Source organism: Strix aluco, chromosome Z (assembly GCF_031877795.1).
Source record: "Strix aluco isolate bStrAlu1 chromosome Z, bStrAlu1.hap1, whole genome shotgun sequence".
Classification (NCBI taxonomy): domain Eukaryota; kingdom Metazoa; phylum Chordata; class Aves; order Strigiformes; family Strigidae; genus Strix; species Strix aluco.
Window position 1 is genome coordinate 48,627,188 of NC_133971.1, and position 25,290 is coordinate 48,652,477.

General features: G+C 38.0%; 1 protein-coding gene across 2 annotated transcripts in view; it reads right to left on the reverse strand.

Moving 5' to 3' along the window:
- HSD17B4 (hydroxysteroid 17-beta dehydrogenase 4) overlaps positions 1-25,290 on the reverse strand; it is a 72,247-nt gene that overhangs the window by 40,254 nt on the left and 6,703 nt on the right. For both annotated transcript variants that reach the window (XM_074813789.1, XM_074813790.1), the window contains exons 4-16: positions 25,032-25,091; positions 23,971-23,992; positions 23,811-23,857; positions 22,983-23,067; positions 21,096-21,283; positions 18,748-18,839; positions 18,109-18,133; positions 16,396-16,524; positions 7,706-7,812; positions 5,793-6,026; positions 5,301-5,352; positions 3,974-4,045; positions 2,429-2,532 (exon numbers count right to left, since the gene is read on the reverse strand). In XM_074813789.1, the coding sequence (XP_074669890.1) occupies positions 2,429-2,532; positions 3,974-4,045; positions 5,301-5,352; positions 5,793-6,026; positions 7,706-7,812; positions 16,396-16,524; positions 18,109-18,133; positions 18,748-18,839; positions 21,096-21,283; positions 22,983-23,067; positions 23,811-23,857; positions 23,971-23,992; positions 25,032-25,091 (1,217 nt within the window). The remainder of the gene's footprint in view (positions 1-2,428; positions 2,533-3,973; positions 4,046-5,300; positions 5,353-5,792; positions 6,027-7,705; positions 7,813-16,395; positions 16,525-18,108; positions 18,134-18,747; positions 18,840-21,095; positions 21,284-22,982; positions 23,068-23,810; positions 23,858-23,970; positions 23,993-25,031; positions 25,092-25,290) is intronic.

Sequence of the window (25,290 nt, forward strand, 5' to 3'; positions counted from 1 at the left end):
CATTTGAGTACTTCTCAGTTTTTTACTAAGCTCATCTTTTTCTAGAGCAACATCTTGCAATATTGACATATGATCATAACTAGTTGCAGAAATTTAACACATGAAGAACAAGTTACTAAACACAATCTATGTATACATACCCACAAAATTATCAATAAGTATCAATTTATTTTTAAATATAAATCGCCCCTTTAAACAGAAGTGCCATTGCTTGAGCTCAGAGGGCAACTGCGTAGGACAAAGCCACTCACTCCCCCTTCCCCCACAGCGCTGAGAAGGAGAAAATAAAGGAAAAGGCCCAGGAAACTGAGGAGGACAGGGAGGGATGACATCATTCTTTAAGGCACAGGCAAAAGACAGACTCATTAGGGGAGGAAAAAAAGAACTTAAATTTAATACAGACAGTAGCAACACCACTTAACAGACACAGTAGGACTTGAGAAGCATTACCACATCTTGAAAACACCTTCCCCCCACCCCTCCCTTCTTCCTGGGCTCAGTTTTGCTCCCAATTTCTCTACCGCCCCCTCCACAGCTGCACAGGGGGCAGGGAATGGGAGGTGCAGTCACCCCTGCCGCTTCTTCCACCTCCAGGAGGAGGAAACTTCTGGCATTCTTCCTGTTCCAGTGCGCTTCTCCTCTCATGAGACAGTACTCCACAAACTAACTCCAACATGAGTCACACCAGGAGTCCCACTCCGACATGAGTCCCACAGGCACGTGGGTCACCCCTACGTGTTTCAATCCTCCCAACTACAACAGTGGAGGCTACTTCCCATGGGGTCCCAGTCTTCTTTGGGCACAGTCACCTGCTCCGGCATGGGGCACCCCCCCAGGCTGCAGGCCAGCATCTGCTCCACCATGGACCTCCATGGTGGCAGGGGGACAGCCCTGCTGTCTCACCACAGGCTGCAGGGGAGTCTCTGCTCCAGCATGCCTCCCCTCCTTCTCCCTTCTTCCACTGACCTCGGTGTTCACGCAGATGTTCTCCTCACAACTCCTCCTCACAAATCCCACAACTCCTCTCAGGTTCCCCTTCTTAAACACGTTATTGCAGAGGCGCAGCTAATTGGCTCTGCCTTGGCCAGAGGCAGGTCTGACTGGGAGTCAGGGGAGCTTTGAGAAGCTTCTCACAGGGGCCACTGCTGTAGCTCCCTCCCCTGCTACAAAAACCCCTGACACTCACTCAAGCCCGGACTACCTCTGAGGTGGAGAAGGAGAATACACTGTAATGCTAAACTGACAACACACAGATCATGTATACCCAACTGGAGATAGAAGCACTGAGGCAGAAACTGAAATGTGATCATGACAGCAGAGCCAAGACAGGTTTAAATCAGGACTGTGTTATGAACCTAGTTGGCACAATCCAGCAGCTCAGCAGTAGGCCCCTAGACAAAGTATCTAAAAATCTCAACTTCTTTGTCACTCTCCTTGCTGCCAATGCTCAAACAAGAGCAACCAAAAAAATCTGTTCTTCAAACTATATTTAAGTGAGGTAAAGCCTCCCCAAATCTACTTGAGAAGACCAAGACTTACAAATAAAAGCCACTTCTCTGCTCTTGTTTTGATCTAAGAGGTCCCTAAAAATTTTTCAGATCAAAAGTAGATTGAGAAAATAAAACCTTTGCCAAGCTAGCTTTTAACAAGAAATTAGTAAATTTTCTCACCTGTTCATTTACGGACAGCATGTTTGGGAGTAACTAAATACGTAAAGTCAAAAAACGTAAAGTTTCCTTTGTTTGCAAAGCTTACATCTGATTTCATAAAACCAAGAGTCAAGAAGATTCTTTCCGAATTGGACAGTTGAACTGACATCATCTTCCATCTGACCTACAGTAGTAGGATTTTAAGGAACTCAATACAGCCCAAAGTACAACATGTAGCAGACTGTGCCACTTCTACAGAATTAACTGGATCAGATTGCAGACTGATACATTGTGGACTTCAGAACATCCTCTTCTAAAAGATCTACTATGAATCCTCTAGAGAAGCATTCTGTCCACATCATCATGCATTTTACATGAATTTCAATTTTATTTTAACGTCAGACATTAAATTCTGTGGACTTGGAATTAGAAAATAGATTTTAAACATTTTCCAGAGAATCTTCTGTTTTCCATTAGGATATTCCATATCTGTAATTTCAAATATTTGAATGTAGGAATATCACAACAGTTGCATGTTTAGCAATTCACTTTTGTTCCTGATTGTCAGAACATCACCATTGGTTTCCCAGGCCCTGAAAAGTACTTTTTCACTCATGCTCTTCAATGAACAGAGGTATTTAAATTCCATTTGAGTTTGTACTGCCACACTGCTCAAATGCTAGTTTATCTTTCCTAGTTGATAAAGCAAATATTTTTCTTGCAGTGCTGACAGAAATTTTTATGTGTTTTTTTTAAAATATGAATATGCATGAATTTACCTTGGCCTTTTCTGATGTTCGTTTTCCACCAAATCCTCCAGCTCCAATGAAAAACAAAGAAAACTGATTATAACACACTAGGTCCTTTCCACAATAGGTATTCACTGAAAGACAACAAAAGAGGAAGGTCACATACTGTCTTTGATCTCCTTTTTCATATAGCTAACAACTGAAGGGACAATGGTTACACTTCCATGTTGCACTGTTGCAAGTCACTTCCTGACTAGTGAAGACTAATGAGCCATTTCAAATATCATTATAATGAATTTTACTATATGAAGACATTAAAATTTAAAAATGAGCTATCAAATGTTGATGACATTTGAGATTCTAAAAATGTTTGAAAACAAAAGTACTGAAATTACGATTTATTAGTATTTGTTGCATTGGCGATTTATTTAAATATGACAGAATTGTGCCATGAAATATGACACATTAGAAGCTATTAAGAATCCCTAGTGCATAAAGCACATTACCAACTCATACAAAAAGTGGTACTAATACTTTGTATGAAAAGAGTTCCAGAGGAAGCTGTAGTTTAAGGTCACCTGTTCCTTCTTTTGAAGAAGTTAAACTTCTTACACTGACTCAAGTTTCACCTTGCCCTTTCCAGTTCATGTCTATTCCACTCCCTTGCACCTTAATCTGTAATTTACAGTATTGTTAGTAATGTTAATGTCCAGTTCAGGAAGAAATTTAAAAACCATTAAGACTCTGCTCGCAAAAAGAACTTTAGCGCGTTGCAGAAACAGACAAGCTTAATGCTAGCCCAGTATGGAAGCAAAACACAGCTAGGAGGAACAAAGGGACAGTAAAGACCTTTTCACAATTTTATCTGTACAGGGAAGGAATAACAGTTCAAGAGTGTTTAGAGATTCACTTCCTATTAACCTGCCCCTGCAGTCTAATTACCCAAGGGACCTTTGTATAACCACACTTAAAGATATCAAAATTCTGAAAGTGACAACTTATCAACTTCCTAGAGACATTCAGATCCTTTGATTTGGACAAGAGGAAGGAAATGGGGTTGGTTTTGTTTAGAAAAGAATAATGTAGACATAAAAAAAGAACAGAGGACATGCTCTCAAAGATAGCTGCTTTGCAGATGAGTCTACAAAGCATACACATATGACTAACCTTTGCAAAACCACTCCACAAAACAAAAGCACGATGTGCACACAGACCCCCTTGCTGAAGGGTGGCAGAATCTAAAATGGCTGCCTTCAGATAGGACTAGGAATTATTATTAAAGAACTTTGTTCAGTTTGTATAGTGCACTATTCCACCTACATAAGAAACAAACAAACCACCTCTGAAATCTTTTTCCAAAGAGAGTGTTCTTATTTCAGTATCTTAACTGCCCAAGAGCAATTACGTTACAAATTTACACAGCTATTGCCAACTAGGTCATTTCTCAGCTCTCATTGAAATTTAAGAAGCTAACAGTCTTTACTATGGAAGGCTGGCAGTTATTAGTACAGCTAGTTGAAAAGTGAGTCTCTCAAATTTTACTGCATCCCCTCCAAAAATTATAAACCTTCTTACCATCTATAAGCAAGACTGCTCCTGATCCTTTGTCAAGAATATCAGCAATGGTTGAAACTGAAGTTAATTGCCCTGTAAGAAAAGAACATGTACATGTTGTAAGGTTTTCCTTCAGGAATGAAGTCTACAGATCACTCTTTACACTTCCTTACTAACAACAATAATAATGGTAATAATAATCAAAGTAATAGTCGTAGTAACCACAATCATCATGATTATAATAAAAGCATCTGGGAATCTTCGCAATTCTTGGTTTGCAGATGTGAGGAATATTTTTTATTTTTAACAGAATCTTGCTATACTTCATGTATTCAGAGCTAAACTGAAATCGTACTTCAGACTCAAACACATCACTAACTTCAAAGACAGCTCAAATCACTTAAGGATTGTCCACAAATGTCAAGAGGGCTGAGACAACTACAGTTCTAAAGAAGAGAAGCTCAAGCTCAGGGCCTGGGCCTGTAGGTTTATGGAGTTTGTCTCTAAAGAGGATATTACTCTAGAGATATATGTAATCATAAATGTTTACATAATCAGCCTATGGAATGGAAACATAAAAAGCTTTATGAGTCCCTGGCAATCCCTTATTAATTATCAGACTTCTCTTAACATAACTTTCATGTATTTTTTGTTTCAACAAGAAATGCTTGTGGCTTGCAAACCTTTTTTTTTTTTTTTTTTGCTTCCACAGTCTGGCAAAGTTAATTTTTAAAAACTACTAATGAAGAAACCCAGACACATGTATGTGTATCCTGAATGAGTCAGTGAGCACCTCTCAAGTGTTGTAATCTGGGAAAACACAGCCATCTATGAAAAGAGCTTGTTAGTGCAGTAACTTGTATCTTGAAAATTTTGACAGGAAGAGAAGTAACTGGTTTTTAGCCTCCTCATCACAATGTCCATTCATCCTTTACATACATAATTTAAATCTTATCCTCTTGTAGGCACACAGATGCAACCAATGTTGAAGAATCTTTAGATAAACATCCCAAAAGTTCTTTAATACAACCTTACAGAAAGAATTAAAAGTTCTGCTAGTTAGTATCAAATTACATGAGTAATACACCAGCATGTAGTGTATTTGCTTATTACATCAAAGATTAGGCAGGAGTTTACTAAGTATAGTACAGAAAAGTAACACCTGATCCCAAGAACAGAGTTTCAGAATTCCTTCAGTAACGCAACAGGTTGCCTCTCTTCTCCCCACCCCTTGTAAAAAGAATATCCAAAAAATCCAGTTGGAAGCAGAACTTCCCTATTTCCATTTATAATATCGCTACAGGAACTGTTGTCATAATGAAAAGCGAATCAGCAACACAGGACTGACCTGAGGTTGGTAATGGTTTATACAGTTCCAGATATTGCTCACCATGCAACATCTATGTAAAGAAAGGCAGCGTTATAACAATCAATATATTCTATTGTTTCCCAATCACAAATGCAAGGAAATACACAGTTATTGTAGAAAGTGTTGAGAACTAATAAAATAAAAAACCCCACAAGTTTTTCGTTTTGTTTTTCCACTTTAATCCCCAACAGAAAATATTTTCAAAGAACGTTTTAAACTTTCGTGGTTTAATAAAAGCACAGTGAACCCAAATTAAAATTTAACAAAAAATTGATCATTTATACCATCTTAGAAACCTAGAGGTTACACAAGTGAAGTACGTGCATAATTTCTTAGGATGTAAGAATACAAAACATGGCATTTTCCCTTTCTAGAATAAAGGGAACTTATTAATACTACAAACATACTAATTAAAGTCACATTATAGTTACATAAAACACAAACAAAATTAGATACTTAACTCTTCCATACCTTTGTGATATCAATATTTAGTCCTGGAAGAGAAGGAACACCATCAAACATCGAAGTCTGAGCAGGAATTACTCCAAAACTAGGTAGACAGCAGAACTCTTCACTTCCTTCAAAGAGAAATTTTAGGTGATCTGGATCCTTACTTGACATTCCCACACCAAGGGCATATAGAATAGGCTCTAAGTGAGTGTATTTATACACGTTGGTAGCCAATTCCCGGCCAATAATGCTTGCCTGGAAATTAAATGTCAATATAAAATAAAACTTCATAATACTTAATATTGCATTTGCATTCTACCTGTAAGCCTCATATCAAACAAAATTCATATGTGAGCACTTTCTTCACTTTTCATATAGTCATATGTAAACATAAAGTACTAGTAAATATACCATAAAACATTTATGTATTTGTTGCAGTACAAGCACGCCCAATGTAATGCATTATATCCTGTTGCAAGCAATTTACTTCAGAAGTAGTTAACTTCATACAGCGCACTTCCAAAAACACATAAGAATTTTTCTAAAACAAACCATGAATGAAATTATTAAAACTGTAGTAAGATTGAAACGAGGAAAAATGATCTATCTATAGAGAAGGAGCCAGAACAAAAGAACACCCATCCCCTGCCCCTGTCCTAAACAATACCCTAACTGAAGAGGTTTACAGACTTACTAACACTTGTGTTCTGCATTATTCAGTCTATTTAGCCTCAAGTTTTCCCATCATCAATAAGAAAAATAAAGAGCGGAGTCTGGAGATGTTGCCTACTCTGCTTCCTCTCTTCATAGTTGTCATGGCTTGAGCTCAGAGGGCAACTGCGTAGGACAAAGCCACTCACTCCCCCTTCCCCCACAGCGCTGAGAAGGAGAAAATAAAGGAAAAGGCCCGGGAAACTGAGGAGGACAGGGAGGGATGACATCATTCTTTAAGGCACAGGCAAAAGACAGACTCATTAGGGGAGGAAAAAAAGAACTTAAATTTAATACAGACAGTAGCAACACCACTTAACAGACACAGTAGGACTTGAGAAGCATTACCACTTCTTGAAAACACCTTCCCCCCACCCCTCCCTTCTTCCTGGGCTCAGTTTTGCTCCCAATTTCTCTACCGCCCCCTCCACAGCTGCACAGGGGGCAGGGAATGGGAGGTGCAGTCACCCCTGCCGCTTCTTCCACCTCCAGGAGGAGGAAACTTCTGGCATTCTTCCTGTTCCAGTGCGCTTCTCCTCTCATGAGACAGTACTCCACAAACTAACTCCAACATGAGTCGCACCAGGAGTCCCACTCCGACATGAGTCCCACAGGCACGTGGGTCACCCCTACGTGTTTCAATCCTCCCAACTACAACAGTGGAGGCTACTTCCCATGGGGTCCCAGTCTTCTTTGGGCACAGTCACCTGCTCCGGCATGGGGCACCCCCCCAGGCTGCAGGTCAGCATCTGCTCCACCATGGACCTCCATGGTGGCAGGGGGACAGCCCTGCTGTCTCACCACAGGCTGCAGGGGAGTCTCTGCTCCAGCATGCCTCCCCTCCTTCTCCCTTCTTCCACTGACCTCGGTGTTCACGCAGATGTTCTCCTCACAACTCCTCCTCACAAATCCCACAACTCCTCTCAGGTTCCCCTTCTTAAACACGTTATTGCAGAGGCGCAGCTAATTGGCTCTGCCTTGGCCAGAGGCAGGTCTGACTGGGAGTCAGGGGAGCTTTGAGAAGCTTCTCACAGGGGCCACTGCTGCAGCCCCCTCCCCTGCTACAAAAACCCCTGACACCCACTCAAACCAGGAAAACAGTTTAAAACCCACCTTTCTTTTTGCAGACTGCAAGCCAGATTAGAAGTTGGTAAGTAAAATAAGTCTCTCTGCTTGAGGTATTCAACTAACTTTGAGTGCATCTGGTAGACAGAGGGACTTACCATGTCACCAGATGAAAGGACCACTGATCCAGAGCTTGTTGAATTCATAGAAACATTCCCTTGAGACTCTATCTGACTTAGAGCATCATTCAATACAGTTATGGACTCTAGAGAAAGGAATTGAAAAAAAATCACTTATAAATAGCCATAGATGAGACATTCCGGTTAGACACACAACAAACATGCCAGCAAATGGGAGATAGCCTGGTGCTTCCCAATTCATTTTTAAAAAAAGAAATATACTTCTGTAAATTGAGCATAGTGCTGTATTTTATAGGCATCTACATAACAGCTGATAAGTGATCTCTTCTTATGAACTCTACATAACTTACATTCAATGAGTTCTGCACCCAGCAGTCGACTGTAACACCTATATAATTCAAGTGCCCGAAACGCAACTGATGCTATACATCACCATTCAAGACAAGAGGAAATTGCCAGTAAATATTTTGGTTTATTTCCTGAACCACAGTCTTAAGAAGAAGATAATGAGCATCACATTTCAACTGACTCAGAAGTAAACACCTGAAAATTAGTACTGCTTTTCTTGTATTGCAAATAGTTTTCAAGATAAGACAGGTGTCATCTCCAATTAAAAAATAAAATAAAATAAAATAAAAAATAAAATAAAAAATAAAATAAAAAATAAAATAAAAAATAAAATAAAAAATAAAATAAAAAATAAAATAATAAAATCATATCATATCATATCTGAGGCTTGCACAATGCCAAGGTAACAAGCAAGGTGATGCATGGCTGAGATATAGAACTCAGCTATAGTAAAGGCAGGCCATCAAGAACAGGTTGCTCCTTGAAGCTCAATACGGCTAAAATCAGTATTAAACATTTATGTGTTGGAAAAAAATAAATCAAAAAGTGGTGAGAATCATGCACAGAAAAATAAAAACTTTAAATCAGAAGAGTGCAAAATCATTATTTAACTCCCTTTACCTTGAAGCCACGCCCCTCTACCTCAAAACCCCTATACCCATACTGACTTGTACTGTTGGTCTATTGCACAGCAATCCCATAAATATCCTGCAAGTTTGCTCCCTACCCTGTTGCAGAATCATGATTTCCCAAACTACTTCTTGCCTCCCAGTCTCACTGCCAGAATCATCATAATGTTTTATTTGTGGCCTGAATCTCATGAAGAAAAAGGAGTATCAACAAAATAAACATACACTGTCATCTCTTCTGCCAAAGACAAGTTCTACCTTTGGGTACAAGTGCTGTCACAAGAAGACATAAGGTTATGATGTTTATGAAATGTGAAAATGTGCAAAACAAGAGATTTGTAATTTATAAGAACCCTTTAAAAGATAATCCCTTTTATCCCTTTTTTCATCATGAAATGTATGAATGAAAAACAATAGTGAGATGCTGGGAGAAGTAACAGTCTGTTTCTACCTTTCCCGCACCAACCAAACAAAGGCTTTTGCATTGCTTTAAAATCTTCAAGGGAAAATACAGCTTTGACCTCCAAGTAAATCTGAGTGTTTCCTCAACTTTTCATGTCTACAACCAATTTCCAAGCAGGAACACAACTATCATTCTTAATGGTGAAATCTGAAAAGATTATCAACATGTATTTCACATGCAATGTCATCATCAAGACAAACAGTATAAAAGCAACCTGTCATTTAATAATGGTGCAGGATACTAAAATCTCCTCTTCAAAGAGTCTTTCTTCCAGAATATATGGTATGACTGGACTGTCAAATTGGTGAGCTGGCTACTGTCTGGCTGAACACGGAGATCACAGAACAGTTTGAGTTAGAAGGATCCTTTAAAGGTTATCTAGTCCAACCCTTCCTACAATAAGCAGGGACATCTTCAACAAGATCAGGTTGCTCAAAGTCCCGACCAGCCTGACCTTGAACACTTCCAGGGATGAGGCATCTACCACCCCTCTGGGTAACCTGTTCCAGTGTCTCACCACCCTCACAGTAAAGAATTTCTACCCTGTGTCTAGTCTGAGTCTACCCTCTTTTAGTTTAAAACCATTACCCCTTGTCCTACTGCAACAAGCACTTGTAAAAAGTTTGTCCCTATCTTTCTTATAAGCACCTTTTAAGTACTGAAGGGTTGCAACGTCTCCCCAGAGGTTCTCTTCTTCAGGCTGAACAATCCCAACTCTCAGCCGTTCTTCACAGAAGTGTTCCACCCCTCTGGTCATTTTTGTGGCCCTCCTCTGGACCCACTTGAACAGGTCCACGTCCTTCTTATGTTGGGTGCTTCAGACCTGGACACAGTACTCCGTGTGGGGTCTCATGAGAGCCGAGTAGAGGGGGAGAATCCCCTCCCTCGACCTGCTGGCCACACTGCTTTTGATGCAGCCCAGGATACAGTTGGTTTTCTGGGCTGCCAGTGTACATTGCTGGCTCATTTCCAGGTTTTAATCCACCAGTATTACTAAATTCTTCTCCACAGGGTTTCTCAATCCCTTCATTCCCCAGCCTGTACTGATACCAGGGGCTGCCCCGTCCCAGGTGCAGGACCTCATGAGGTTCACATGGGCCTACTTCTCAAGCTTGTCCAGGTCCCTCTGGGTGGCATCCCTTCCCTCAGGCACGTCAGCTCAGGGTGGTGTCATCTGCAAACTTGCTGAGGGAGCACTCAATCGCACTGTCTATGCCACTGATAAAGATATTGAACAGTACTGGTCCCAGTACATACCCCTGAGGGATACCACTCACCACCAATATCCATATGGACCTTGAGCTGTTGACCATTACCCTCTGAGTGCATCATCCACTGAACAGTACACCTATCAAATCCATGTCTCCAATTTAGAGAGAAGGATGTTGTGAGGGACCACATCAAAGGCCTTACAGAAGTCCAGATAGATGACGTCCATAGCTCCTTCCTTGTCCACTGTTATTCCATCACAGAAGGCTGGTCAGGCAGAAGGTTGGTCAGGCAGGACTTGCCCTTGGTAAAGCCACGCTGGCTGTCTCAAATCTCTCTGTCCTCCACATGCCTTATTATAGCCTCCAGGAGAATCTGTTCCATGATCTTTCCAAGCACACAGGTGAGGCTGACAGGTCAGTAGTTCCCATCGTCCTCCTTTCTACCCTTTTTAACATGTGAGATGTATCGTTCACCCTTAATGTCAAAGGCCTCACCAAAACTGTTTTTATAAATTTTGGCCTACTTTTATATTTGTTATCAGCAACAGCACTTGACCTGGATCATACCAGAATCATTTAATAACACTCTCATTGATTTTCAAAGCTTCTTATACAGAAAAAGCTGTCTTTAAGGATGGAATGTTCTTTCAAGGACTCCTGGGTTTATTTCTTTATATCTATGACAGACATAAACTGCATGTATCTATGGTTCTAGGCCCAAATTTCTTGAGATGTATCAGCAGAAAGTGTATGTTATCCTTCATGTTTCAAGGTGGTTTTCATCCTTTAATATCAAAGCTACCTTTAAGCTGCCACACTTCAGGTTGCCTTAAAACGTAAGCACCAAATACATGCAGCAAAGCTTTTTTTCTTTTTTCTTTTTTTAAAAAAGGGGAAAAAATGTTAATTTCTTTTTCCCACCCCCCAAGAGTTACAGAAATCTTCCAGTTAAGAACCCCAGTGCTGACATATTCCTTTCATCTTCCAGGGACTGCTAGAGTAGCATGCAACCGAAATGTCTCAACATATTAATTTCAGTCTTCACTGCTCTTCTGATGCCTGGTGTAAGAAACTGGATGACTACTATAGCATTATATTTACAGTAACATTCTAGCAGTTGATCAGATATGAATCTTTCACATGAGACAGGGTTACACCTTCAAAGAACGTAGAAATTAGATTATTGCCTTAAGAAGTACAAAGGTTATGATCAAATATATTGTTATGAGCTAACAATGTGATATGAGATTGCCAAAAAAGATAAAACATTACAAAATCACTGATAAGTGAGTTTTGGACACTGATAGGGACAGTTTCAATAGTCTTTATTTTGCATTCAAGTACTGAAAATAAAAGAGGTGGGGAGGGAACCACAGAACAGTACAAGTTTTCAGTCATGTAAACACACAAGAAAGTCTGAAATTAAGGTTTCAGCAGTAGACTTAACTATGACAGTTTGTACTTTTCAATACATGACTCTACAAACTGAGTAAGGTTCTTCTAAGATCCAAGAAATAGCTCAAAAGGTACAATTTTGGCAGAAACAAACCCAGTAGGAAATGTTTTCATTAATATAATTATTTTTAACATTGGGTTTAGGGTATTTAAGTTGTTATACTGTCAGTGAACTTTAAAACCTTAAATGTCTACTACCCCAGCATGGACTGCTATTATAGAGCAAATGATTAGCAGACAGCAGGGAAAGATTAACCTGAAGAGCAAAGGTTGAAAATAGTCATGGCAAAGCCACTTGTCTCTTTTGAAAAGTACTCCTTTTACTTTCCAGTTAGGGAACATTGCATGTGAACCATACCCCTTAACTATGGAGGAAACAGCACCTTTTTGAACACATATGGAGAAAGCTGAAATTGAAGCTGGAGCAGTTTTCTTGTTACGCAAAATTTTTCTTTACAGACACACAAAGCACACATACACACCTATGTGTTTTATATTAATTTGCTCTATACCAGAGATAAGCTTTTGAAATGTGCCAAAAAGTCAGCCAGTGAGAATACTCAAGTTGTTTTCTGTACATAGACAGTTTTTAAGAGAATTAAAAATGCACATGAACGTAAGCAGATTACAGACCTCTAAAATACTAGATGTAGCTGAAACTGGCTCATATCTTCACAACTGAGGAAATGGAGACACAGAGAGAGAGACTGCCTCATATGGGTGACAGACATAATTAATTCTGGTTTTCTAGATAATAAAAACTCTAACATACTAACCTGTGCAATATATAGTACAGAATGCTGCATGCAGAATACAATCTGCAAGACAGGGATGGTTGTCTTCCACCTATCTCAACATGATTTGATGTCCCCTTTGCCTAACAGGAAGAATCCAACTAGGACACAAGAGCAACTAGTGTACTGTGGAGGCAAGGACTACTGGGTCTAGTTTTGCCTGAGAAGGAATACAAGAAGACAACATGACAACCTACTGCACATGTAGCACACATTCTGAAGCTTCTGTATCACATTTAATTTGGTCTTTCTGCTTATGCACAGGCATAGAAGCCCAGGACCTCTTAGCATCTCAAAACATGGAATCATGTTAGCATGACAAATATGTCAGTTCACTAGAGCCAGCCGCAAATGAGAGCCTGAGCAATTCTTTTCTAGTACTAGTTAAGCCAAGTCACACTATTCTGCAATTGCTAGTGCCTAAGGGCATACAGGGAGCCAGTACAGTGACTCACTAATGTACACTAAAAGTGGATTCTGTGTCCTAACCTTAAGGCTCTGATTATGCCTAACTTAATGCCTAACTTAATCTGCTTGAAAGATGGCTTGTTCTGAAATGAAGTAAGCTAAAACTATTATTTCAGTTTAATCATTAGTAAGAAAATTACATCATCATGCAAATCAGGAAAAAACTAACACTGCAGATTCACTGCTGCCTCAGAGGCAGTGACATTTTCGTGTTATGTTAAACAGATGGTTACCTTTCATTCCTGACAAAGTGAATGTAGGAGAATACACACCAGCAAAACTACATATTCCACTTCTTCAGCTTCCTTAGGTCTAAATTCTCACATAGCTTCTTAAAAAAAAAGTGCATTCTCAGATTTTTCTGTTGTTAAAAAGACATAATATAGCAAATGCACAAGTAATCGTATCTTTTGCTAGTTAACAGGACTATACCTGAAACTGTGTGGGAGTACAGAGGAACTGGCAGAACTTCTCCAAGTAAATTAAGGATTAAGACTGTACAATTTAAGGAATAACTACAGAGAACATTCAAAGACACCTGAGGCATTAAAAGGAAAGTTAAAAGGCAGGCATAGTTACACTGACTGTGCCAGTTTTTTGGGGTAAGGGGAGGAGTTTGGGCAAAAGACTGTACTGCACAATCAGCAGCTGCTTGTCTAGAAATATGTAGGCTAACTACCAAGAAAGATTGCTTTACTGAGCACATTATCATGATTTCCGAGAAACTTCAATGAGTTACTGAATCTACATCAACTGCCAAATCAAGTGACAATTATTTCCTATTAATTAAAATTGCACTAACCCTATAAAAGCATATTCTGGTACACAAGCAAGAGTTTTTTAGATTTATTCAGTTTATGTGCCAAGAGAACAAGATAAGCCTACAAACTGAAGAAGTCCTTAAAAAAAGTCAAAAAAAGATGGAAAGAAATCTTTTTACTTAAACTGGCTTTAAGAAAAAACTTAGTGTTTTCATTTCTTAGAAGACCACCACTAAACATAAAGATGAGACATTACTTCCATTTAGTCTTCAAGAGTTCAGCATCTCCAACAGAACAACCTTGCCTAAAATACGCAACTATGAACATGCTCTAGTTAAACATTAAGTGAGTGCTTTACTAGGCAGGGCTCTAAGTGCATAATCATTCAGACATTAGATGTGGAGTATTTTATTTATTTTATTTATTAAATTTATTTATTTATTAAATTTAAGAGAATTACTTCCCCCTATGCATGCAAAAAAGAGAATTCTAAGTAAAAAGTACTTGTGTCCAAGTATTCAGCTACATGTGCTACACATGTAAGAAAAAATTACCTTTAAAAAAACCTCCACCAACCAACAGATGACACACTTTTTTTGTAATCTAGAACAAATAAAGTCAAACTGCTCTTATCAGTATGTCCAACTTATGAAACAAGATTAACATCTCCGATTATGGGATTTTCTACTATATTACAAGCTAATACTTTATCTAATTGATATTTTTTTATAATTATACATAATGGTTAGTACACGATTGCTCTTCACAGCACCAAATTACTAAAATTAATGAAATCTTCTGGGAGAGTTTTAACTTCCAGATATTAGGTACTGTAGCTTTTCATTTTTAATGCAAGTACTCTCATTAGTTTCCGTTATTGAATAGTTGAATACCTCAAGCAATAAAGCTGAGACTTTGTTAGTAGAAAAAACTTTTAATATAGAACTAAAAATTCTATTCAGCTAACTACTTCAGAATTTTCCTCAGCCATTCTGCTGATTCTCACATACAAATTAATGCAAGAGTTTTCAATCAGCCTGCTAGTATCTGTGGCTTGATGTCACTGAAAGGACAATGCTGTATTTTTGGCTCAGTTCCTAATAAAATAGAAGCTAAGGTATGTACACTGCATAGGAGACTCATGCTAATGTAGTATTTATGATTTCCTGACTGTAGAACTCTGCTATGTTGTACTGTAAGAACAGAAGTCCAAAATCTTGTATTTCTTCCTGACACCATCAAGAGGCAGATGTGGAATATCATATGCAATGCTGAAGCAACTTTCGAAAGAAATTCCCATGTACCACTTTTTTTCCCCTCTACTAGCAACCGATAAAAATAACATATTACATGTGAGAGGTTGGAGAACAGATCAGAAGCTATAAAGCTGGAAGTCTGTTGTTATAAATACCATTCCATAGCAGGACAGAGAACATTTATAAACTGACATACATTTGGAAATGGGACATCCATAAGCCAAAAATCACTGAAAACAGTGAGTAAGGTGGTGCAGAACTACTCTACAGCTGGTTACATTCCTCTGCCAAGATCTGAAGGAAAGGACAAAGTGTCTCCTACTCTGATTTTAGTTTAGGCATCTAAAAACATATCCCTACAGTTTTAACATAATGCCCTAATGAATATTGGGACCAACAGCTTAAACATCTACTGTGTATCTAAGTATCTTTGAAATTCGTCATTGTACATAAGGATGCCTCTTCACCTCCTCCCCCAAACAAATGCTGACATTTCTTATTTTGACAAATACTCAATCTTTGACCTAAATAACAACCCGCATAATAACAAAACAATCATCAGTGATACTAAGCCCATGTAATGCACACTAACAAACTAAAGGTAACATCTTGAGAAATCTTGGAAAGCAGTCAGAAAAATTAGTCACTATGGTTCATTTATGAACTTTGACAACTACAGATCTAAATAAAGAGAGACATAAAACAACAAAGAGAAAGCTTGGAAGATTCTGAAAGAGAAACAAGTATGGCAACAGGAAAGATCGGAGTAAATTTGACTAAAAAAACCCCCAACCAACAAACAAATGAGGGGAAGGAGCAAAGAAGTAAACAAAGCATCGGAAGAGAGAGTCATTTTGGTCACCAGCCAAGGGACTGATGTTACCCAGGAACACGAGGCAGTACAGAAGAACTTATTTGCTGTGTTATACCAAGAGACAGAGCTTCTTTGGTATGGAAATATCCACAAAAAAACTACAATTATAGGAACTGAAAATACAATCTTTCTATTATACTGCTACTACCTCTATGTAGGTGCAATCAAACAAAACACTACCATTAGTCTGGCTGTAATACATAAAGTAACAGTGATGTTGCTTCCCTAGAAACTCTTAAGATAGATAAAACTGTCTTAGTTCTACAGGTAAGAACACAAATTTCCTTAAAAAGATCTGACTGTACTGAAACAGTAGATGATTACACGCTTACAAAAGAATTCACTGGTTCTGTAAAATTCTGAAGTAAGGTTTCAGCAACTGTCTGACAAGAAAGCATTTTCTAAGATTTGCTTGCCCAAACTATCCACATTATCCAAGTCCCCTTTACCTTGAATACTTCTGGGTTTGCTGGCGTTATCAAAGTCACAGACCTTCTCCCATTTATCTCTCACTGCTTCAGGTGTCATTGGCTGATTCTTTCCTCTGACAATAGCACCCAAGGATCGCTCCCAGCGCACTAATGGGAAACATGAGCCAGAGAGTTCAAGTGACAAACAAAAGAACTTTTAGTTTCTTCAGATCAATTTCATCTAGTTTGTTACTTTCAAGATGATACAATATTATAAGTACTCCAATTTAACTCAATAGTATAACTTCAGGCTCACTGCTTTTAACTACAAGGAATAGGACTGGTTTTAAATTTCACTAAAGCCACAACAGACTCATCACTCTCTGAAAATACTACATCTGTTTTAGGATTCTGTCTAGTGAAGAGCTGTAGCTAGTATGTATCTGCAGACATTCTCTTCTGCTATGATTTTGGCTACAAATGCTCAGGAATCTTCCAAAAGCCTTGGAAAGCTAAGGGAAATGTGAAAACCACTTGTTATCTATGAAAAAATATTCAGTAGCCAGTATCTCAAAATGGTCCCTGAAGTTGTATTTCAATACCGAAACTTAAGAGAAACTGGTAAATTTCTCTTAATCAGTTCTGGAAGGATACAGACTTCCTGGATTGCAACTAATCCTTAAATCTGTCATGTTGGTTTCGCTCTTAATTAGCAATAGACAATGAATAAGGCCATACTGGTACCTCACTAACAACCTAGTTTCACTTTAAAGACTTCAACAGTAGCTATTATAATGTTGAAAAAATAGTATTTCCTTTTGACCAGAGAGAAGTCACAGATTTTCGGCTGTATTAAAACTCAACTCCTCGTGGAGGGCAGCAAGCAGTTTTACACTGCTGCCCCGATTTGTTTCATCTGTTTAATACGCTTCCTAGGAAAAGCTATTCCAGTGTCACCAGAACATTTACAGCTAGTTAGAAATCTACAAAATCTTTATCAAGTGGGCAAAAAAATATTTTGGAAGAAGGGGGAACCACTTCTTGAATTAATGGCCCTACTGCTACTATTAATGTGATATTCACATAGGCTGAAAAGTCCTTATGCAGTTCCGGAAAATAATGCTGGTACTAGGTTCAACATATTTAGGAAAATAATGGAGACAATTCATACACTGAATTAAGTTTTCCATCTTGTAAACCCTCAGTATTGTCTGTGAGTTTTATTTATGTTCATATTTAAGCTAGTTACTGGAGTCACTCAAGGAAAATACTTTGGTAGCATAGATACTGGTTAAGAAGGCTAACTGCCTCAACATGTTAATGCATATCAGTAGTATTTTTATAAAAGTATAAATAAGGGTGGAAAGCAACTAAAAATCAGCCTGTTTACCAGCATGTACCACTTTTATACCATGAAAAATCAAAGTTATTAAGAAAAGGCATCAACGTATACTAGCACCAGGAGATTCTTCTTGACTTCAATTACACCCTTGGGATCCAAAAGTTAAGGTTACTTAAGCAGATTTTAGTTTACTATCACTCAGCTCAAAAGCGTAACAAATCACATTTCTTCCATGCGTAGTGAAATTTGTGACTTTTACTTAAAATAAGCAGTCTCTCCAAACCCTAAGCTTTTGCTAATCTCTCCCTAAATAAAAATGTCTTGAGCAGAGGTTAACTGCAAAGATGATTTGCACACTTTGTCAATTCAACAAACAAAACAAAATTAATCTTGCAACACCAAGTACTTACATTTTCCAATCCATCCAGCTCCCACCTGCCAAGTAAAAAGAAATCAGCTTACCACAGGTTACAAAGCAAAGTTTTTTTAATGTAGGGAAACAAAACTATACTTCAGAAGAAACTCAACATAATAAAAATTTCTGAAATACTGCTGATTGTATTCAGCAGTTTAGTTAAGCACTGGAACACAAGCAACATAAACTCCAAGAACAAGATTAACAGCTTCCATCCAATTTATGAGCTAGTAGTTTGATGACGATACCTATAATGTATTCTGTAACTAAGTAACTCATCCTTCCTGGAAGTTGCTTTCTGTGTTTGAATGATTTAGAAAACAAAAACTTCTTTTGAAGTAGTTGCTTTGGAATCTTTTCAGACTTAGAAGGGTACAGTAAGAGTTTTAACAATCCAATCAGTAGTATTTTGAGCACACATCAGAACTTGACAAGGTTGTTACTGCCTGATACTTGTCATATACAGCACAACAGGGTCAGTATTTCTTCTGTCTATGCTGAGTATGTAGTATCTCACATGGTAATTCGGTTTCAGCAAAAAGGTTAAGACTGGACAGGCTAAAGCAAATGATTGATTTCAGGGGAAGGGCAAAGAAAGGGAAAGATGGGAAGAAAGTGAATATAAAAAAATTACCTCAAACAGGCTGCCATTCTCCGCACAGCTCTCGTGGCAAAGCCAAAGAACTAAGGGAGCAACATACTCTGGTTTGAAAGCATCGACCAGATCTAGAGCAAATAGGAGGTAGGGAATCATAAAACAGAAATACTTGTATGATTTCACCAATATTCTTACTCTAACTTTCTGATGAACAGCAGAGCCAGGGAGAATTTAATCAACAGTGTTCTGCCATAAAAAGAAATTAAATGAAACATTTGAAGATTCGTTAAATAGAAATAACTCATGAGATGCATGTATGCCTCCAAACCCAATGACATTGGTTCTCAGCCAGACAGATGAAACGTGCAGACTGCAAGGCCAGGTAGCTTCCTAAATTTCCATCTGACAAGCAGCCTGAAATAAGGACAAGTCACCTAGGCATAATCCTGAGGTGTACCTGAGAAATTCCCATTTTAATTTGCTAGCCAGTTATAAAGAGAAGACAATATGAAAAGAACTGCAGCTGCTGAATATTTGAGAAACATTCTGGGATTTTCATTGTCATCTGGCACAAGAGAAAACTATCTGAAAATGGAGATATTGTCATGGACCAGAGTGTGGTTGTCCAGGCAGCTCTTACCACATATGCTATCCACTGTCTGAAAAAATACCCCAACCAACCTTAATTTCCTTTTCCAGTTTTCAGAATGTTATTCTTTTAATGGCAATAGATACATAGCTGTTCCTCAGCTAAAGGTCAGCAAGCATTTTCAAATACACCCTGACAGATGAAGAGCTAGGAAAGTTTAGTATTACAGGTACTTCTTTAATAGCCAAGCTGAAGTAAAAGAATTTCATTTTTCGGAAGTTCCACAAAGGTAAAAGGAAATTGAACTCCATTTAATATGGCATGCTGTAAGTGCATAACAAAAGGCTTAGCCTTTTCTAAAGTATTTCACTTTATGCCACACACCATTTAGTATCAAAAATTAGCACGAGACTGTTACCACTAATGCTATTAATCTACTATTAAATGAATTAAGAAATAGGCGGTAGAGTTAAAAAAACACAGAAAAGATGCGAACTACAGTTAGAGTTCTAGCAAGAACAGTAAGTGGGCCAAGTTGAACATACATAACTATGGCAATGAATGCTAAAGCTTGCAGACGTGTAAAGACGAACAGGAAAGTACTAAGATAACAAGGATAATTTAGTAAGACATGAAGATGTTTTTAAAGTTCTGATGTCCAAACCTTTTAAGAGTATTTGAAAAACTGGACAGGGAGGGAGGAAGCAAGGTAAGAAATAAATGATCAGAACTGTAACTATATTATAGGGAGAACAAAGGATCTCACTCTTCTTAAAATGACTAAGAAACAAAATTAGGAGGTGGTTTTATCCCTTAGTGCAAATATCTTCAGGAAATTCCAACTACTGAGCTTCACTTTGTGCTCCAGAAACTCAGGGCTGCAAGCTTAACATATTTGACTCTTCTGTAAGTAAGTGCAATAAATCCCTGAAACCTACAACATACCAGAATACTTACATAGAACTTAATTAGTCAAACAGAATCATACATTCAATCCATGCATGACTGTATAAAATATATTACTCTTCAATATCTTGTATATCAGTCCGAAAAATGTAATTATTCTCCTGGTTTTGAAATCTGCTTATCACTAGGGAAAAGAAGGGTGGGAGGGAAATGAAATAGAATGATTCTAGAAGACTGAGAGCAATTTTCTTTTACAGGCTTTTCTTCCCCAATTCTGTTTCTTGCAGTCATTTGCCAAAGTAGTTACTCTATTTATCCTAAATTTATACTTTACACACAGCTGTCTCCTACAATGTCCTTTATATAGACTTTCCAATGCAGTGTTCTGTTAAAACCTGTTCAAGCATTCAAAGATTAGTAACTATGTAATAAAGAAAAATGTAATATATTAGGCAACTCAGTTCATTATCATCACCTGCTGAACATGGAACAAAGTACACATGACATGTTGTGCAAAAACCAGTATTTTGCAATTAGACAATATTATAACAAGTGCAGACACCTTATGCACATATCTGATTCCACAACTGATGAAACAAACAAGCCTTTCCACTACCCTAGAAGAATCTTGAAAGAGACTATAATTAAAAGCATCTTGCCACATGGAATTGCTTTTGTGAATTACAAAAATTGCTTATATTGTGGCAGAAAATAAGAATTCCTTATAACAGACAAAGGAAGTTGACAGTTCAGAGACAAAAAGACAGTAGGAACAACGAATTAGCAGTGCATGAAGTGTAAAGGATTTACATTTTCTAAGAGATAAGAAAGTTAGCTGTGCTTCAATTCACTGAAAAATATCAGTACATGTAGACCTTAAATGATTCACCTTGTGGCATGACAGTCTGGGTTAGTCTGGATCCAGCAGTAGGAGCAATTGTGTTGCAGTGGATGTTATACTTTCGGCCTTCAATTGCAACTGTGTTTGAAAGACCCAAAAGGCCAAGTTTTGCAGCACTGTAGTTTGCCTGACCAAAGTTTCCATATATTCCAGCAGCTGAGGAAGTCATAATTATTCTTAGGGAAGAAAAAAAAAGTTCAATGATTTCTTCAAGTTGTTTAAATCTACACAACCGCATTTTCCAGCTTTGGCATTATGTTCTCCATTTTCCACAAAACAACAGTGTGCAAACAAGAAAACATTATTTGTTGTTTTTGCTAAGAAACAGATGCCTATTTTATGTTTGACTGGTAGCAAACATCTGACCAATCCTGAAGCATTGTCATAGTAGCAGAAAACTAACAAATTCATGAGCCTTTTTGAGTTATACTGCAAAACTAGAACAGACATTCTGTGACAACAGAATATGATATAGAGAAAAGTATCTTCTCTCGATGTTCTAAGCGCACTTCAAGTGGCGTTAATCTTAAAACTAGTAAATGGCTTCAGCGGTCAGAATAAAATTATTTTATTGAAAATTACTTCACCTTAATATCTATCTGATATGTGAAGATGCATTCTTACAGAGTTCTCATTCAAAGAATCCTAATGTGCGTTAAACACATGAAGAAAGAAGTTAGCAAAGTCTTGCTCTTTGCTGTCCCCTAACATTATTGCTGTGGAGATGACTGAACTGCTCACAAGAAAGCTCTAAAACAACTGCAGTTCATAACTGGTTTGAGGCAAGAGAACATCATGCTGCATGTCTTCTCATAAATTGGGATTCAAAAGAAAAGGGTCTACACCTTCACTTTAAAAGAAGCCTTATCACAATCTGTTTCAATCTACTGTAAACACACTGCATAGCTGGGATCAAAACCTGTTTCATTTTTATTATTATTTGTCTCACTGACAATAATCCAATGCTTTTAATCTAAATAAAGGGATGTGTTACAAGTACTGACTCAATATGATCAAGATGAAAAAAACTACAAAATCTATACAAAGCAGGCGTTTTGCAGATGGCACACATCTATACACATACTGCAGAAACACTCATTACTGCTTTTATCTGAGCAAATACAGAAATGGATAAATTTTCCTAAATGGATAAAACTCCTAGACTTTAGCCATCTATTCTGCTTACTGATCTCTTCCCTTATCGTTACAGTGCAGCTCCCTGGATCAGAACGAATGTCAGTTTGATCACAGAATGACAAAGAAGCTAATGCAGGTTTCAACACATGGGTATGGTTGTTAAGATTAATATAATCATGTCAGTGTCTTGATAAGGAAAAAAACAACGGAAGTGAAAAAACTTAAAAGGTCTGAATTCACTGCACTCCTTCAACTAACAGTAATGCATACTAAAATAGACTAAGAACACTCCCACAACATCTAAGACAATTATGTTTGTCCAAAGGAGGGAAAAAACCCCCAAAACCCAACCCTGAACAAAAAAAAAAATACCCACAAGCAGAACTGCATGTACCTGTCATTTGAGTAAGAAGGAGCAGGAGATGAATCCCTCAGACTTGCAGCAACATAAAAGTAACAAGTATTTCTAACTAGTCCTTGTGAAAAGAAATGGTATTTCTATAACCCTACAGCTCCTGTCTGGGATATTTGCATCTACAAGGAAAAAACCTTTAAACATTTGGCTGGGGAGGCAGAGACGGGTGTAGAACTAAAGGGATAAGGGCTTACACATTTGGACTGATTTCATTACATCCCAGTGACAGTGAAAGAAAAGGATGCAGAACTCCTCCTTCAGTGTCAGGGCATGCAGCAGTCTATTATAATGTACTGAAAAAGCTAAAAAGAAGAAATTTTTACCTGCCAAATTTCTGATTTTTCATATGATTCCATGCAGCTCGGGTGACCAGGAACGATCCCCTCAAATGAGTTCTATGAATTATATCTAGGAACAAATTAACGTCAGCTTAATAATTCCAGGATTTTATCTCCCAACTTGAAATACACCATTTGTTTCTTCTTCATGACAAAAACTGCACCTCTTCACACTCTGAAACTGTTACTAAAAAAGTGGTGGGCTTTTTTTCTTTTCTTTTTTATAGATCATTTTGAAATGCTTGCATGAACATACAATGATCACCTCTTCAGCCTCTTCGATGGGGCTCTCCTGTATAGAGCTCACAAGCAGTCAAAATTCCTGCACTTAAGCACAGTCAAACAAGGACTACGGAAGCTAGACCATCTTTGCACAAGTTGCCTCAACTAGCTTATCCCCACATACCACCTCAGTGAAGCTTCCCCCTCTTCTTCTGTCCCTTGGCACATCAGCTTTCCTTCTTCTGTTGTTAGTTCTGGCTCTTTTAAGACTGTTTAGTATTCAGCAAGTCAGTGGTGGCACTCACAAAAATTACTGTATGTGTTTCACATCGCTCTTTTTTGTATTCCACTCAGCAACTAGGAGCAGCAGTTAGAACTTTTGTTTCCCTTTGAAACTACATACACCTACTACACATTGCAGCACAGATCTGGTTTGTAAACCAAACACAAGCAGCTTAGTGGTAAGCTTTCAGGGCAAAAGATAATTCTCTCATCTGGCAGACAGCCTTCCCTGCCTTCTCTTCTCCCTTGTACCAATGGGAGGGATGTACCTTTCACACATGAAGTACGTTTTAAAGTTTATCAACTCACCCCAATCTTCATCACTTATCCGAACAAATGAACGGTCTCGCAGGATCCTAAAATGAATCATTAGGAGAACAAAACCAAACAAAGAGAAAGAGATAAACAGGTATTTAAACAAAAGTGACAACCCACAATCAAATGGGAAAAAACCTTCAGGTTTACTCACCCAGCATTGTTTATAACAATGTCTGGAAAAAAAAAAAAAAAAAAAAAAGAAATTAAGTGAAGTGTATAAGTGAATACACTGATAAAATACAAGCTTGTTTCTATTTTTCTCCAACTTCTAAAAATATATTAGACAAGAACACTGCACACATACATCATATTATTATTCTATAGCTCCTTGCCCAGAATAGTGGAACTCCACCTATGGACAATAATTAAGACAAAATACTTCAGTACAGGAAAGTCTTGACCTGCCAACATAACAAAGCCTGACAGAGGGGTATAGCTGAGAAGCGCTGGCTACCTTGGAACACAATACCTGCAGGATGCAGCCATCCTGCAGTTTTGTACCTTCCTTTGAATTCCAGAGAGCTCCCGATTATGCAGTTTGTGCCACCATCTTTGTTGCACTAGCCCAAATGATAACTAGAAGAACCACGGAGTCACAGAGTCACTAAAGCTCTGGATCATAACAATTTTTTATCAAATATTTAATTTGGTTCCTGTTGGCTTTGATCATGTGTATTTTTAGCCATTTAACCGTGAGTTAAAAATCATATAAACTTCACAGTTAAACAGTGGCAATCATAAAGAGGAACATTACTTGTTAGATAGAATAACCTCAAGCGCTTTTTTTTTTTTTTTTCATTTGTCTTAAAGCATTTTGATCTTCACATAGGCAAAAGAGCTTCCAAAACATGACAGGGCATCTCTTGACTCTTCACCAACATTATTTATCCTGATTTTATGCAGCTAGTTTAATAATGAACTCCGTGCTTTGAGACAGAAATTGTTAACCATTACTGAAGTACCAAAATTCTGAAGGTCAGGAAAACAAGAACCATATATTGAGCTTTAAACTACTAAAAAGTACCAAAGAGACAGAAAAGCCCATTCAGATTTAAAGTGGAAAGCCCCTGATTTAGGTTTCACTGACTAAGGGCATCAAAGGTTTGGCGAGTTCTACTGTTGTCACACTGTACTTCATATACTTATCAACTGCACTGTTTATAATGGCTCTGAACTTGTTTACAAGTTACAGCAAGAATTATTCAACTGTACCTATCCTCCCAAAAGCCTCAAGTGCTGTCTTCACAAGCTTTTCACCATCTTCCACTGAATCTGTAAGAAAAAAGTATATATTTTCAAGTAAAATTAACTGAATACACTGCACTTCCAGGACATTAACAATTAAATCCATGGACCTAAGAAAAATAAATTGTGTACAACCCCAATATAAATTCAAATTCAGCCACTACTTGCATGTGGCCTAAAGCATATCCCACGCAGTAAGTCTAAATGGCATAATGTTTGCCACTGC